Raw genomic sequence first — 14,706 nt, forward strand, 5'->3', positions numbered from 1 at the left:
TTTTTTTTCCCCCCTTCCCAGTTTTTCTTCTTTTCAGTTTTGAAAGTAACTTCCCTAGTCCCCGTCGCCAAGATCAGCTGATGCTGACAGCTGACACTGACAGTCCGTCCAGTATTCACACCACCGTCTCGGCGGCTACGTCCGAAGGCTCGGCGGCCGGGACTTTTGCAACGCAGCCTCGTTTTGCGTTAGTCAACAAACGCCATCCGTCGAGGCAGTTGGTGTGGCACTTGTGTCCGTAGATTTCTTCAATTACTCACCCTGGAAGACCGTTAAAGATGATGTTGTATTTGTATTATTGCCATTAGCTTGTGTCAGATCAGCTAAAATGAGCGAAAGTGACATGTACGGGACGACTCTGTCCCAAGAATCCATAAAAGTGATTGCGGAGACGATCGGCGTTCCAAATCTACCGGACGAAGCCGCTAAAGAACTAGCAGAAGATGTATCATATAGACTAAAAATCATTATCCAGGTATATACTTTTAAGTATAGTTAATTAAACTACTTCCATACGCTCCTAAATAAATCCTAGAATCAGTGTGACATACAACCATGTAGTCCGCCATAACCTCAAAATTCTTGATTGACTCAAAATTATGGAGACCACTTTCTAAATAATTCACACAGTACTTACAAATAAATACAATTTTCATTTTATCCCTTTAAAAACACATTTTACACACTCAATTCTTTTTGCATTCTCGTTTTGAGTCTTCCGATAAATATCTCTTTCTGTTGCTCTTTCAGGATGCTGCAAAATTTATGTTTCATGCCAAAAGACAAAAGTTGAGTACAACAGATATTGACGCTGCCCTGAAAGCTAAAGGAGTTGAGGTGAGCACCCTATGCTGCTTGAAACTAATTTATAATAATTTTACTTACCTTGGTAAGCACTTGAGTTCATTTGATCAAACAGTTAAACAAATCTATAACAAAATTATTTTTTATCCTGCTAGCCTCTGTATGGCTTCCACACAGCGGACCACATACCTTTCCGATTTGCATCTGGTGGCGGCCGTGAACTTCATTTTATTGAAGAAAAAGAATTGGATCTGAATGAGCTGATCAACGGTCAATTACCTAAACTTCCTCTGGATGTAACTACAAGAGGTACGGCTTGACTTTTAAGTTGTCTGCAAACTAATATTATTTTTCAATAAAATTCATCATTCTTTCCTTTCAATTTTTCCCCCATATCAACACAGCGCACTGGCTAGCAATTGAGGGAATACAACCAACAATTCCTGAAAATCCTCCTCCTGTATCAAAGGATGTCCAGAAATTGGAGAGTGTTGACCCAGCGTCCAAGCTTGCAGCGAATGCCAAAGATCCATCAAAATCAGCAGCTGCGTAAGTAACTGTACATCCATTCGGAAGATATTCATTACATCGAATGAAGTTAAAACAATAAATTTTTGACGTCTTGTACAGGAAAGTACAAAAACCACGGAACGTTGAAACGGTCCACATAAAGCAGCTTGCAACTCATGAGTTGTCTGTTGAACAACAACTTTATTACAAAGAAATCACTGAAGCTTGTGTTGGATCTGATGAAGCAAGAAGAACAGTATGTTTTTGCCATATTTCTGCAAAAATAGTAGTTTCTTCAATCAATATTTTTATGCAATTTTTTTTTGTCTTCAGGAAGCACTTCAAAGCTTGGCTGTTGACCCTGGATTACATGAAATGCTACCAAGAATGTGTACTTTCATTGCTGAGGGAGTCAAAGTCAATGTTGTTCAAAATAATTTGGCCTTTCTTATTTATTTAATGAGAATGGTAAAAGCTCTTCTGGACAACTCTACCCTCTTCCTTGAAAAATACGTAAGTTTTTTGTTTGTTTTTAGTTTTATAGGCAGCATTTTACTGGCCCTGTTGATTGGTCAACTGTAGTATGATATTATTTCTTTTCTTTTCCAGCTTCATGAGTTGTTACCTTCAGTTGTAACATGCATTGTAAGCAAACAGCTTTGCCAGCGGCCTGACTCGGATAACCATTGGGCTCTGAGGGACTTTGCAAGCCGACTTCTTGCTCAAATTTGCAGAAATTTCAATACGTCAACCAACAACATTCAAACAAGAGTAACTCGAATGTTTAGTACAGCTCTTCAGGATGAAAAAGCACCACTTTCATCCCTGTATGGAGCAATTGAAGGTACTGCTTCTTGTTCGTTAACTTTTTTTTTGCAAAAAAAAAAAACGTTAAAAAGTTGAAATTTTATATCATTACAAATGATCTTGTCTAATAAATTTATTTCTCGTTTGTAGGCTTATCTGAAATAGGAGCAGAAGTAGTGAAAGTCTTTGTCATACCAAGAATAAAACATCTTGGTGAAAGAATTGAGCCTGCACTTGACAGCCCAACTTTCAGTTCTGTAGACAGAATTGCTGCAGGACACATAAAGCATCTTCTTTTGGTATGTCACATGTCCCTTGGCCTTGCATTGCTTCACTTCATCCCAACTTCAGTTCAAGACATTTTTTTGACATGGACCTTTCATTTTCTCTCTAGAAAATACTGCCTCCCATAATAAAGTCCATGAGATCTGTACCAGACATTATGGAAGAATACAAAGCAGAGTATGGGTATATGGGAATACCTCTCCATTCAGCAGTTCTCAAGGTGAGGGCTACACCACAAAGTCCAGCCACAGGTTCTGGGAGTAGCTCCACAAACAGCACAAACATTGCTGCAGCTGTGCCGTCTGGAGTTATTACTGCGGCTGCAAGACCAGTAGGTCAACTAACAGGTGAGAGTCTAATATAGCTTACCTTGCTCTTGTCTGCTTCTTGAAATGTTCAGTATTTAAGCTAATGACCATGATGTGGGCTTCCAGGTGTCACTCCAACAGGAGTAAATAGATCAATTGTGGTAGCGGGAACTAGTCCTTCAGGCGCAGCCAGACAGATAGTTACTACTCCTACCAACTCACAACAGAAGTATGTCATTGTTACTTCACGCTCAAACCCTGTTACTCCGGTAAGATTTTCTATGTCCTTATGAGCTCCAGTTTAACTACTGCTTTTTATAATAAGATTAATAATTTCAAATTTTCAAAAAACAGAATCAATCACCAGTAGTAAAACTGGGTTCTAACCAAATTGTAATGGTGGCCGGAGGAAACGCTACTGCATCCCAGGTGAGATTTAGGGCCAGTCTATTGTATTAGACTATTAGTTTTGCCAGTATAAATGATGGAATTGCCATATCATTTTCTTTTGCAGTCTACAGCCATGGGGGTAAAGTCTGTTTTTGTGCAGCAGTCACAACCTACTACTATCAAGATTGAATCAAGCCCAAGCATTAAGGTTGAAGCTCCGGTATCTCCATCACAAAATGTATCTTCCCCAGGGGCTCTACCACAAGCCTTTACTGATGATGATGTTTTGCCACTAGGTTAAGTAATTTTTGAAGAAAAAATAAGAAAAGCAATTGTTGTTTAGAATAAATGTATATTGTGAGCGTTTGTAAAAAGTTTAGTCTAATTTGTATCTTTTGGTGTTTTTTAATTACCATTTTTAAAGTGAGAAAGTTATATTGTAGATGGGATCCTGTGTTATGACATTATTGATTAAATTGAAATCAGTTAAATGATATTGGTATTATTTTTCCTAATATTTATTCTGTACATTCATATAATTGAGACAAATTTCAACATACACATTGCTTTTTGGATTTCATGTACAATGGGATAAAAGAGCAGTAAAAAATATTTATCTATGAATACATATTAACACTTAAAAGAATATGACCAAAATGTCTTTGTTTCACCTCAGATGGCACTAGAGCAGTGATCGCAAATACATGATGTGGATACAGATACAACAAAAAGCAATACAACAGATCAATTATACATGGCCAGATTCTTTCAGTTTAGATACAAGAGTGTCAACATCCCCAACAATGGAGCCAGCTTGCCTTACTGGAGGCTCTTCAACACTGATGATCTGGATTCTGGGGGCAAGGTCCACTCCCAGATCCTTTGCTGTCACTTTCTTCAGAGGCTTCTTCTTAGCTTTCTGCAGGAATAGAAGACAAAGGAGTGAATTGAGTTAAAACCAAATTTTCATTTTAACTATCTCTCTTCCAACCCAATTGCTGAGATACTTGCCATGATATTGGGCAATGTGGCATAACGGGGCTCGTTCAAACGCAGGTCAGCGCTGAGTACAGCAGGCAACTTTACTTTGATATTCTCAAGACCGCCATCAATCTCTCGGGTCACATGCAGTTCACCATCTTTTTTCTCAACCTTGATACACAAAGACAAAACAAATTATTATAGGGAGACAGAGGAGGAAGGAGCCACCGAAATGAGTGAACAATGTGAATACTAGACCTTGGAGGCATAGGTAGCTTGAGGCCAGTCCAAAACACCAGCGACCATTTGAGCAGTTTGGTTTGAGTCATCATCAATTGCCTGAAAATTAAGAAAAAATTTAAATGAAAAAAAGGGAATAACAATGCAATTTTGTATAAAATTGTATCTACAGCACATAACATGCCTGCTTTCCAAGAATGACAATATCTGCTTTCTCATCTTGAGCCAGTTTTGCTAGAATTTTGGAAACATGAATTGGCTGCAAGGTTTCATACTCTGCTCCTGAAACTTCAACATGAATTGCTCGGTCTGCACCCATGGCAAGCGCTGTTCTCAGAGTTTCCTGGATAAAAACAAAACAAAAAAGGGGGTTAGGGACATGCAAATTGCAGCTACACTTAAGGGCAAGTACAACCCTAATATTACTAACCTGTGCTTGTGATGGACCGCATGAAACAGCAACTACCTCGGCAGCCAACTTCTTCTCCTTCATCTTGACTGCTTCTTCAACTGCGATTTCATCGAATGGGTTCATGGAGTGCTTGACACCTTCAGTGACAACACCCGACTTGTCAGGCTTCACTCGGATCTGAGAACATCGACGAAGTTCAGATTACGTAGTTTGAAAAATGGTCATTTTTAAGTGGTATTAACGTCTCATTTATACAGAGTAAGAAATGATGGGACTACCAGTTGAGGAAGAGCCCATTGATTTTGGTTAATAATAGGTAGATAAAAATAAATTCATTTTGATTCATAAATGTCATTCATTTTCCACAAGCCATTAACATGGCAACATGCAGAATCCGAAATGAGCAATGAAATGACTGTCACATATTTGCTGCAATCCTAACCCTGGGTATCTGACTAATCTCCCCATGAGGGAAAGAACAACAAGGTTCAAGGTTGAACTACTGAACCCGAAAAAAACAGATCAGCTGGGATTCCTAAAATCAAACATCGAAAGTGCACTTTCGGGGGCTGATCCGTATTACCTTGACAGCATAGTCGATGACTCTCTTAACTCCGACAAGAACGCGAGCCATGGCAGCGAAGCGAGAATCCTTTACGGCTGCTCGAGAAAGGAGAAAAATACGGAGCGGAGCTCGGTGACAAGTCGCCGGGAAAGTACTGTGCGCGCTGGCAGGCAGGCAAAGTCCGTCCGTCCACAGGTTCACGAGCGGCAACCCGCAACACACCCCTTCCCCCTCCCCTTCCGTTTTGTATGAGAAATTGAAAGCAGCGTTATGAGAACATTGATTGCACGCTAGGAAGTACGAGGGGATGCCTATCCTGGAAGGCGCTCCAACGGGTAAGACCATTTGACTGCGTTTAGATTCCGCGCGCGTGAGCTAGACATAGACAGTGAACTAGTAGCATGTGTGGACGGAAATGCTGTTCAGCGCGGTGTGTTGCCACACGTGATGGAAGCTTTGTTTTGGCTCTCGTCGCTATTTTTGACGCCGCTATAGAAAACATTCCCCAAACGTAGAGCGTAGCAGGACGGTCGCTACGGAAGCTGAAGAGTTAAATTAACGGGATCCGAAGTCACCAATCACTCAAGGAAAGGGAGCGGTGGTTCAGAGAAACAAGCGGAGAAGGATTGTCTCGCGTCCGCAGTGTACACGCACACACACACACACTCATACAACTCCCGGGTCTCATCACGGAATTTCCCTGCGTTTTCGAGAAAACAAACATGTAAGCGTGAGCACGACCACCGGGCACCAATTGCTGGGATGGGCGTGCCCTAAGCGTGCGGTCGGCGTGCCCGGTGCGCATTGCCAAGACAATTGGTGGGAAGGCTGGGCCCTCCCCTCGTCGTCGGTGATTCGGTCTTCGGCCATTCGGTGATCTGCAGGCGCCCAGTGCTCGGTCACAGTTGGCCATCGTCGGTCATTGTTGGTTATTGTCCACACGCGAGTCCATTGCGGGGGAGGGTCCTTCCTGAGTCCTCCGGCATTTAAAAGAACGGGTGCGACCCGGCCCCTGCATTCGACGACATGGAGGCATCACGACGAGACCGACGAGACGGCGTGTCGCTGCTGCTCGCCGCGACGGCGATCTTGGCCCTGACTTGGCATGCGGCGTCTGCATCGCCGGTGAGTCTTTAACTCTTCCGCCTCGAACAGCCCGAAGGCTCGGCAACACTCCTCGCGCGCGGGCGTGCTGCGTTGCATAAGGACGCAGGCGGAGGCCCCAACCAGCGCCAACGCGTTGCAACACCTCTCCGCCTGTCTAAACCGCCGAGCTGGTCTCGCACGTGGACGTCCAGTAAAGTCAACTCATGTGCCCGACAGGTGGTGACGGACGAGCAGCTGGCCAAGGCGGCCAAGATGGTGAGAGGGGTCTGCCAGCCGAAAACGGGTGCCACGGACGGTGAGTAGCCACCTAACTTAAGGCGGGGTCACCGCGACATAGTCCTTCGCCCCCTTGTAAGATGCTCTAAAATTTTGTGTTTTGTTGCAGCCCAACTCGACGCACTTGCCAGTGGGATCCTCGGCGAAGAGATGGAAGTTAAGGTAAGAAACTCGCTGCGCACTCACAGTAAAAGCTGGGAAAATTCGTTAAAAGTGGCTCCGAAGAAGCTCTCAGAGTAAACGATGTCGGCGCCGCTCTGTTTTCTGCTGCAAAATTATGGTTGGTTTCGATTTTTATGCACTTTTTCTGTTGCTACAGTGCTACATGGGCTGCCTGATGGCCACAACCCGCACGGTGAGTGTCTTTGTCTTTGTGTTTTTTGTGTTGTCGAACGATTTCAGAAGAGTCGTTACGTCGCTCTGTCTCTCTCGCACTCATGGCGCTCTCTGAAAGGGTGCGAGAGAGACAGAGCGACGGATCGCTCGGCCGGTCTGCCTAAACACGCGCTCTGTTGGCAGATCAAGAACGGCAAGATCGACGCCAAGATGATGAAGATGCAGGCCGAGAAGATGATGCCGCCCCACCGCAGGGACGCCACCATCGAGTCGCTGGCCGCCTGCAAAGACGAGAGTGCGTGTATCACTTTTACCGCGGGCTCAAAGGGCTCAAAATGCGTCTAGAATTTTGGCTGCTTCCGCCGGTCTGCTGGTGGCCAAGGAAAAGGCCAATGAGGGAAATCATTTCGTAATCACGTGTCCTCTCTGTGCAGCTGGTGCCGATAACTGCGAACTGGCCTTCAACTACCTCACGTGCGCCAAAAAGTTCAACCCAGAGGTAAGACGAAGTTCATCAATATGGTTCTTTCCGCACCCTACAAAAAGGGGATGCTTTTATTGATTTGCTTCGATTCTCTTTCCCGCAGAAATTCTTCTTCCCCGCTTGAAGAGAGAGTGTCCACAGCAAATGTACAAAAAATAAAATTTCTAATGCGATTTCTTGGTTTCCGAGTTTGTTTCCTTGATTGTCCATTGTGTCCCAGTCCTTACACTGTCCCGCACCAACACAGAAATCGGAAAACCTTGAACGCCAAGGAAGCCCAATCTCAGTACCTGTAGACATTTTTTTGGGAGTGAGATAAAGGCGCGATGCCTACCGCTCTAGGCGGCGCAGTGTTTTGCTCTTCGCGGCGGGTTTGGAGTGCCCTGGAGTGACAGAGACAGAGTGCTCGCGGCGCGGGCGTGAGAGCGAGAGCGCGCATCTTCCGGGCTCGCCCGGCTCGCAGCTCGCTGGGCACACAGAAGGCCGAAACGGTTTTCGTCGGCGGCGGTCCGCGGCGGGATGCACCGAGAGTCCGTGCGCCCCGGCCCGTGTCGGCCGACCGTCTCTCTCGCACTCAAAGGGAAGCCCCGTGGGTGCGACAGAGACAGAGCCACGCCGCTCGGAGGCAGCCTGCTTGCTGGAGGAGCCCCAATTACGCATCGGCACGGCCGCGGCACGGCGGGGACGGCGGGGCAGATGATCTCGTCCGGCACTTCTGCACTCGGCACGGACGGCCGTTTAGCGTGTCACCTTTGTGTCACCACTCTGTCGGCGCGAGCTGGCAGTCAAATTTGGGGCTAGGCTCCGCATGGCTTGGCCACGTCGGGGATTTCGGGACGACAGTGTGGCATTGGAGGCAGTCGGAGTCAGGCACAGCGCACCGCGCAGCAGCAACAGCAGAAGCTTCCCGCCGCCATGAAGGTCCACGTCACCACGAAGGCCCTCGCGACCGCCGTCCTGGTGGTGCTCGCGCTGCTGGACGGGGTGAGTCCCGCCCCGCAGGCCGAGGACTCCGAGGAGGCCGACGACGCCGACGACGACACCTCGGGCATGAACAAGGACATGAAGGCCATCCAGACCATGTTCCGGACTTGCCTGGAGGAGACAGGCGTCAAGATAAGTAAGGATGGGAGCGTGTCGGGGCACCACACCACAGCGAGCCAGAAGACCGGTGGAGGCGACCGAAATTCTAGACGCATTTTGAGCTCCAGAGTAGCCAAATAGGACTCGAACCGAACGTGTGACCCCACCAATGGACTCCTCTCCGAACGAGAAGTCCATTGGCGGGGTCAGTTCGGTTCGAGTCCTGTTAAGCGACTCAGGAGCTCAAAACGCGTCCAGAGTTTTGTCCGCCTCCACCGAAAGGTCTTCTGGCCCACTGTGCACACGGAGTAATGCATGTCGTTTTGTTCAGAACTGTTTATCAGCATGATGAACGAGTCGGAACCGATCTCGGATAAAGGGGCGGTGAGTAGCGCGTGCTGGCACACTGTACCTCGGACAAAATTCGAAACTTGCTCGTTCCATTTTGCTTTACTTTCAGGAAATGGCTCTCTGCTTGTTCCGAGCATTTGACTTCGTAAGTACACAGCAGAAAATTCCTTAGATGATCGAATTTTTGTTGTTGGTTTTAAAAGAAACTCTTGCGTGTAAACCAAATAAATTCTTGCCTCGTGCAGTTGGACGAGAACAACCAGTACTCCAAGGAGGCCGTCCTCGAGCTCGCGTTTCGCATCAACAAGGACTCGCCGAGGCGCCGGAAACTCATCGAACACATCGCCGGTGTCTGCGAGAGAGACGGTGCGTTACTACTTGGTCTCCAGCCGTGGGGATAGACCTACCCCCTTGGCGCCTGGGAGGTAGGCCAGCAATCGACTAATCACTAAAACGCTCCGATTTCTCTGCTCAGCCCGCGGCGACTCGGCCGAAGAAGTGGCCAAGAACCTGTTCGAGTGCTTCCGGACACAGATACACGTAAGGACAGCTGCGGAGGGCGACTCTGAAGGAAAAACGCGCTAATTTCGGCTTGCTTGCCCATTCCAGTGCGCTGCGAGCCTAGACTTAGTGGATGAGGATGAAGATGAGCAATCGTGATTTCAGAAAGCCGTTTGGCGCGCGTTTGGGCGGAAGGCGGAGCGACGGGACCCGAACGCCACCAAGCCTGCGAAGCGGGACCAGTACTAACAACAACCCTGCTGAAGACGAATAAAGCCCTGCGGCTGAACCAACTGACTTTTGTCGTTGTTCTCTATTTTTACTGAACATGTCCCTCCCCCGGGCGCAGGCCGCGCTTCCAGACGCGGTGCAGGCAGCCCTCCCCTTCCCCTTCCTGCAGGCAGCCGCCGTACTGCATCCGACGGGCCGGCGCCCACACTGTACACGCACTCGACGCGAGGCGCGAGGTCGCGGAGCGGACTTTTCATTAAAAATGCGCCTCTCTGATTAATAATGAATTCGTTTTCACTCGCACACTCTGCTTTGCAGCAAAGCGATAAACACGGCCTGTACAACATGCACAGCCTTCGCGGTGAAGTCCCTCGGGCGGAACAAAAGGTGCCGGAAATAAATTTGACGTCGTGACCGTCAGAGGCACTGTTTGGCGCCAAAGTTTGTGACTCGATGTCACTGTGGCACCGGGGAAGTCCAGCCAGGACGGCGACGACGGGCGGGGGAAGTCCTCGCCAGCGCGGCGTGTTGCCTCCGAGTTGCTCGGGTCCGCCGTCGGCGTGCACACGGACTCCGAGAGTCGTTTTCGTCGCCCTGTCTCTCTCGCACCCATAAAGGAGGTCCCATTAGTGCTAGAGAGACAGAGCGACGAGAACGACTCTCGGACTCAGTCTGCTGTGACGGACGGCTCGTGGATGTGACGGTGCGACGATGTGACGGGTTGCGGACGGCCTGGGGCCCGGCCCGACCTTGCCCGTCAATGCAGGCCACCCATTGTGCCCACCGGACGCAACGCGACGAATTCGCGCCTCCAGACTGCGGGCTGATTCCGAACAACCATTGCTCTGTCTCTCTCGCACTCGTTGAGTGAGCCCGAGAGGTGCAAGAGAGAGACAAAGACAGAGAGACGGCGCTCTGCTCGGAATCAGACGGGGACACGCCGGCAGGTTTAGTCACTGTCGCCCATGTGTCGTCGCCCCTGTGGCCGTCCTCCTGGACGGGCTGATTTCGAACAGTACTTTCGTCACTCTGTCTCTCTCGCACTCATCGGGCGTCCCGTGGTGGTGCGAGAGAGACAGAGCGACGAAAGCACTGTTCAGCGGACAGGACTTGGAGTATACTCCAAGGACAGGACAGGCAGCAGCGCCGGAAAAAAAGAGAAGTTTCGCGCAAGGACCAAAACCGATCGGATCATGTCTTCACTGTGTCCTTGTGTGTCGGCCTGTCCGAGGGCCTGTCGGGTCGGCGCCGCAGCAAGAACAAGGAGGGCAAGGGGCTGCTGCTGGACCAGGCGCTGCAGGCCGGCAGCGCGCCCAATCGTGACAGCGCGGAGGGGGAGGGGGAGGGGCTGCGCGGTGCGGCGCGGTGCGGCGCGGTGTCCGAAGTATAAAGGCTAGGCCCGCGTGCCGGCGGCCCCACTGGCACACTGCTCGCTCCAGCCGCGCCGACAAGCAGTGCAAGCCGCACACCAACGCCACTCCGGCACCACGCACACCATGAAGGTCCTCGTCGTGCTCGCCGCCTGCGTCCTCGTCTGCAGCGCTGCCGCCGTGAGTGTCGCCGCGGGACGCACAGTGGGCCAGCGGACCGGTGGAGGCGGCCGAAACTCTAGACGCGTTTTGAGCTCCAGAGTCGCTGAACAGGATTCGAACCGAGCGTGTGACCCCACCAATGGATTCCTCGTTCGGAGAGCAATCCATTGGTGGGGTCACACGTTCAGTCCCATTCAGCGACTCTAGAGCTCAAAACGTGTCTAGAGTTTTGGCCGCCTCCACCGGTCCGCTGGCCCACTGTGCAACGAAAACCGCGCGCGGAACCAGCCTGCTGCTGTTCATCGTCGTTGATTAACAATTAAAGCAAACTGGTGAATGTGGGGTGGAGTGACAATTTTGTCATCTTTCGATAATTTCAGGTGGACGACGCGGAGCGCGAGAAGGCCAAGCAGATCAAGCAGCAGTGCAAGCAGGAGGCCGGCGCCACAGACGGTAGGGAAGTCCGCGGCTGGCTTCGTCGCGCTGCCATGCGGTGCACCACTCGGATATAGACTACAGTTTGAATCGCGGTTTTTTTTTTCGGGATCCTGATCCGTTTTTGTGATTGCAGCGGACGTCAGCGAGCTGAAAGATAAGGACGAGCTCACCTCTCCAGCGGCCAAGGTGACTTACAGTGGATTAACAGACATTGAAGACACTCTTAAGTTTGTGTAAGAATAAGTTTGTAAACGTGTTTTTTTTTCTGAATTTCAGAAAATGATGGCTTGTGTCTTCACTAAGAACAAAATTGTGAGTACTTCAAAATCCCAAATTTTTCTTTCCCTTCCCTCAAAAACCAAAGTCTCCTCAGGGATACACGCCGCTTTGGCGGTCGACGAATCCATCGTTCGAAAGTGACCCACTCTCTCTCTATTAAACAATGCTCAAAATGAAAAAAAAAAATGTGCCGGGACCTTGGTGGATATGACCCGATCTGATACCTCGGTGCACGTGGCACGCTACAGCGCACTACTACAGGCCACACCGCGCTGGAAGCATCCTCTGCCAAAACACGCAGACCTGTCCGCATGCTCTGCCTGCAGCAGGCTAACACCCATCCGAACAATGTTTCCGTCGCTCTGTCTCTCTCGCACTCGCGGGGCGTCCCGCGTCGGTGCGAGAGAGACAGAGTGGCGGAGCGGCCCGCCGACGTCCGACCGGAACTGGGGATGCTCTTGGCGCGACTCGCCTGGCATATCCGATGCGATTGCAGATGCAGAACAACAAGTTCTCCAAGGAGGGCTCCATGGAGGTGGCGCGGAAGCTGATGGCCGGCAGGCCGGGCAGCGAGGCCAAGCTCAAGATCGCCGAGCAGATCGCCGAAAACTGCAACAAAGAGAGTGAGTACACTGCGAGCACCGCGACAGCGGCGACGTGGGGGAGGCCGCGTACGCCTCGGCCGCGGCCACGCCGGCCACGCCGGCCACGCCCTCGCAACCGCTTATCTCGGCCAACTCAACTCCAGCGCGGCGTTTCGACATTTCTCCGATTAGCGACCTCGCGGCCCAAGTTCCATGACCGGCAGCCCTCCGATAAGGCAGTGGCGTGCGCAGAAATTTTGAAAGTAAAAGTAATAAACCTTTTCTTTGTGGTTTTTCAGTCGGCAGTGTGGAGGCCTCCGGCGACGAGATGGCCAAACTCATCTTCGACTGCCTGAAGAAGCAAGCGAAGGAGGTAAGTTGTTCTCGGGACGGCGGTCTGATTCCGAAGGATGCGTTTCGTTGCTCTGTCTCTCTCGCACTCGCGGCGCGTCCCGTAGGGGTGCGAGAGAGACGGAGTGACTCGGCACAAGACGTCCAGACTGCCACGCAGACAGGCAGCGAGGGGGCGACCACTCGAGAAATCTTGAGTCCCTTTCGGCGCCCAAAATCTCTCGGAATCTGAATTCTCCAAAAAGGAGCAAATCTTGTGTCCCCAAACATCAAAAGTGGTTGCCCCCTCGGCAGGCAGCCCCACTCGGACTAACCCTTCTATCTGCGTTATTCTAGTACCTGACCGCCATGAACTTTGTTCCGCGAGAGAAAGTCTGACCCGCACGGCCGTTGCGGTTGCCACGCCAATCGAAGTAAATGTCTCATCCGTGAGCAAAAGTCAGGTGTAGGAGTCCGGCCGTGCCCGCATCGCCGGAGACTGGGGTATCTCCGCGTGGACCGTACCGTCAGCCTGGGACGACTCGAAGGACTCGAACTCGTCTAGTGCGTCGCTGGTGCAGCGCGGTAGATACTCCGGTTTCTGAGGGCTTTTGTCGGCGACTCTACCCCCACGCGCCCCGCCCACTGTCAGACCCACCACACTGTGTACTGACAATCATGGCAATAAAGAAATGGCGACGGAAGTGCTCTCATGTCGCGTTTGTTTGGCAGAAAATCGCTGCCGTGAAAAAGGCTTCCTCCTGAAGATGTAAGGTAATCCAGCAGCGGTGTGAGTGTGAGAGTGTGGACGGCGCACCAGTAGTGTACAGTGTGCATGAATCCAAGTATCGTTGATAACCGGCAGCTCACCCTACTTCGTACTTTGTCCACCGTTGTGCGTGTAGCAGCACCCAGGCCAGAAGACCGAAGTCTTCTGGCCCAATGTGCACAGTATTCCAACCCCAGGTGTTTTGGCATGGAAAGTGTTTGCCGACGGCTCCGGGCGTTTACAACGGCACCCTCCGACACACCACCGATTTGTTTTCGATTGTTTTGGTTTCTGGTTTCTGCACCGTAGAGTGGTTTTGTCACGTGCTCGCAGGGACTGCCCCTTGACGCTAGCTATGTTCGATTCTGCTTCCAGAACGGGTTCACGTCCCCGCACGTCTAACGCCCGGCGCCACCGACGCGGCTGCAACACTATTCACCCCTCCATCCTCTTCCTCTCGCCACATCATTTTTATTAACCTTACAATAAACGAATACAAACAACCTCGTGCCTTTGTCATTTCCGCTCCCGTCCTCCAAGTGCGAATAAACGGCTCGGTAAATCCACGTCCTGGAGATCCTAGGAATGTCGGTAGTTCATCCCCAAGAGGTGGTGTCATCGTGGAGTTGAGAGACGGCCACTCATGTAGCAGACTTGGGCGTTAACAGCAATAGCAATGGCAATAGCAACAGCAATAGCAATAGCAATAGCAATAGCATAGCAATAGCAATAGCAATAGCAATAGCAATAGCAACAGCAACAGCAATAGCAATAGCAACAGCAATAGCAATAGCCTCCAGGCTTCCACTCTGACGCCGCAAGGACGGCCGCGTCTCGTTTCGCAGTGCAGGCGAGCTTGTGCCGGGCCCGAAACGGCATACGATCATGTATGGTCTAGCCCTTAATGGTAATGGCAATGTCGAGGTAGGCAATCCGCGTGGACGCGAGGCTGCGGCGTGCGGTGGGTTGCCTACCCGCCGCTCCGCAGGCGTCCGCAGGCGGCCCACGCCGCTGCAGCCCGACCGCGCGGCAGCGCTGCGTAGAAAGGCAAAAGGCAATCCCCGTGTGGCTAAACGGAACGGAGGGGTAAAAACGCGGAGTAT

At 50.5% G+C, this 14,706-nt stretch overlaps 5 protein-coding genes across 8 annotated transcripts; 4 read left to right on the top strand and 1 right to left on the bottom strand.

Moving 5' to 3' along the window:
- Window positions 1–92: 92 nt before the first annotated feature.
- LOC117643564 (transcription initiation factor TFIID subunit 6) lies at window positions 93–3,598 on the top strand. The gene is made up of 12 exons (XM_034382516.1): window positions 93–475; window positions 751–837; window positions 960–1,113; window positions 1,209–1,353; window positions 1,435–1,570; window positions 1,648–1,827; window positions 1,924–2,158; window positions 2,272–2,420; window positions 2,516–2,753; window positions 2,841–2,983; window positions 3,069–3,143; window positions 3,229–3,598. Exons 1-12 carry the CDS (start codon window positions 329–331, stop codon window positions 3,403–3,405), a joined length of 1,866 nt encoding a protein of 621 aa, XP_034238407.1. The 5' UTR covers window positions 93–328; the 3' UTR covers window positions 3,406–3,598.
- Window positions 3,599–3,600: 2 nt separating this feature from the next.
- Window positions 3,601–5,500, bottom strand: LOC117643565 (electron transfer flavoprotein subunit beta). Its single transcript, XM_034382517.1, has 6 exons — window positions 5,321–5,500; window positions 4,756–4,914; window positions 4,510–4,668; window positions 4,344–4,424; window positions 4,116–4,256; window positions 3,601–4,023 (listed from the first exon to the last, which is right to left on the bottom strand). Exons 1-6 carry the CDS (start codon window positions 5,369–5,371, stop codon window positions 3,853–3,855), a joined length of 762 nt encoding a protein of 253 aa, XP_034238408.1. The 5' UTR covers window positions 5,372–5,500; the 3' UTR covers window positions 3,601–3,852.
- Window positions 5,501–6,285: 785 nt separating this feature from the next.
- Window positions 6,286–7,678, top strand: LOC117643585 (general odorant-binding protein 72-like). Its single transcript, XM_034382546.1, has 7 exons — window positions 6,286–6,427; window positions 6,626–6,704; window positions 6,795–6,847; window positions 7,005–7,040; window positions 7,205–7,316; window positions 7,456–7,520; window positions 7,609–7,678. The coding sequence occupies exons 1-7, from the start codon at window positions 6,329–6,331 to the stop codon at window positions 7,627–7,629; spliced, it is 465 nt and encodes a 154-aa protein (XP_034238437.1). The 5' UTR covers window positions 6,286–6,328; the 3' UTR covers window positions 7,630–7,678.
- A 604-nt stretch (window positions 7,679–8,282) lies between these two features.
- LOC117643478 lies at window positions 8,283–9,737 on the top strand. 2 transcript variants are annotated; one of them, XM_034382405.1, is made up of 6 exons: window positions 8,283–8,625; window positions 8,920–8,972; window positions 9,049–9,084; window positions 9,185–9,305; window positions 9,415–9,479; window positions 9,549–9,687. In XM_034382405.1, exons 1-6 carry the CDS (start codon window positions 8,421–8,423, stop codon window positions 9,597–9,599), a joined length of 531 nt encoding a protein of 176 aa, XP_034238296.1. In that variant the 5' UTR covers window positions 8,283–8,420; the 3' UTR covers window positions 9,600–9,687. The 2 variants fall into 2 exon arrangements, with proteins under 2 accessions (XP_034238296.1, XP_034238295.1); XM_034382404.1 differs by having other exon boundaries at window positions 8,288–8,625; window positions 9,606–9,737.
- Window positions 9,738–11,098: 1,361 nt separating this feature from the next.
- Window positions 11,099–14,107, top strand: LOC117643463 (general odorant-binding protein 19d). Of its 3 annotated transcripts, XM_034382383.1 has the most exons (8): window positions 11,099–11,221; window positions 11,584–11,656; window positions 11,775–11,827; window positions 11,918–11,953; window positions 12,417–12,543; window positions 12,804–12,877; window positions 13,567–13,608; window positions 13,979–14,106. In XM_034382383.1, exons 1-7 carry the CDS (start codon window positions 11,168–11,170, stop codon window positions 13,597–13,599), a joined length of 450 nt encoding a protein of 149 aa, XP_034238274.1. In that variant the 5' UTR covers window positions 11,099–11,167; the 3' UTR covers window positions 13,600–13,608; window positions 13,979–14,106. The 3 variants fall into 3 exon arrangements, with proteins under 3 accessions (XP_034238274.1, XP_034238275.1, XP_034238273.1); XM_034382384.1 differs by lacking the exon at window positions 13,567–13,608 and having other exon boundaries at window positions 13,979–14,107; XM_034382382.1 differs by lacking the exons at window positions 13,567–13,608; window positions 13,979–14,106 and adding an exon at window positions 13,192–13,486.
- Window positions 14,108–14,706: the final 599 nt, after the last annotated feature.

This window comes from Thrips palmi, unplaced genomic scaffold (genome assembly GCF_012932325.1).
Source record: "Thrips palmi isolate BJ-2018 unplaced genomic scaffold, TpBJ-2018v1 HiC_scaffold_17, whole genome shotgun sequence".
NCBI classification, from domain to species: Eukaryota; Metazoa; Arthropoda; class Insecta; order Thysanoptera; family Thripidae; genus Thrips; species Thrips palmi.

Coding starts and splice junctions, on each gene's coding strand:
- LOC117643585 (XM_034382546.1), top strand. CDS start 6,329: ATGGAGGCATCACGACGAGACCGACGAGACGGCGTGTCGCTGCTGCTC. Junction 6,705..6,794: donor GAAAACGGGTGCCACGGACG/GTGAGTAGCCAC, acceptor GTTTTGTTGCAG/CCCAACTCGACGCACTTGCC. Junction 6,848..7,004: donor GCGAAGAGATGGAAGTTAAG/GTAAGAAACTCG, acceptor CTGTTGCTACAG/TGCTACATGGGCTGCCTGAT.
- LOC117643478 (XM_034382404.1), top strand. CDS start 8,421: ATGAAGGTCCACGTCACCACGAAGGCCCTCGCGACCGCCGTCCTGGTG. Junction 8,626..8,919: donor GGAGACAGGCGTCAAGATAA/GTAAGGATGGGA, acceptor CGTTTTGTTCAG/AACTGTTTATCAGCATGATG. Junction 9,306..9,414: donor CGGTGTCTGCGAGAGAGACG/GTGCGTTACTAC, acceptor TTCTCTGCTCAG/CCCGCGGCGACTCGGCCGAA.
- LOC117643565 (XM_034382517.1), bottom strand. CDS start 5,371: ATGGCTCGCGTTCTTGTCGGAGTTAAGAGAGTCATCGACTATGCTGTC. Junction 4,915..5,320: donor TCATCGACTATGCTGTCAAG/GTAATACGGATC, acceptor CGATGTTCTCAG/ATCCGAGTGAAGCCTGACAA. Junction 4,669..4,755: donor GCGGTCCATCACAAGCACAG/GTTAGTAATATT, acceptor GTTTTTATCCAG/GAAACTCTGAGAACAGCGCT.
- LOC117643463 (XM_034382382.1), top strand. CDS start 11,168: ATGAAGGTCCTCGTCGTGCTCGCCGCCTGCGTCCTCGTCTGCAGCGCT. Junction 11,828..11,917: donor TCACCTCTCCAGCGGCCAAG/GTGACTTACAGT, acceptor TCTGAATTTCAG/AAAATGATGGCTTGTGTCTT. Junction 11,954..12,416: donor TCTTCACTAAGAACAAAATT/GTGAGTACTTCA, acceptor ATGCGATTGCAG/ATGCAGAACAACAAGTTCTC.
- LOC117643564 (XM_034382516.1), top strand. CDS start 329: ATGAGCGAAAGTGACATGTACGGGACGACTCTGTCCCAAGAATCCATA. Junction 2,421..2,515: donor ACATAAAGCATCTTCTTTTG/GTATGTCACATG, acceptor TTTTCTCTCTAG/AAAATACTGCCTCCCATAAT. Junction 3,144..3,228: donor GAAACGCTACTGCATCCCAG/GTGAGATTTAGG, acceptor TTTCTTTTGCAG/TCTACAGCCATGGGGGTAAA.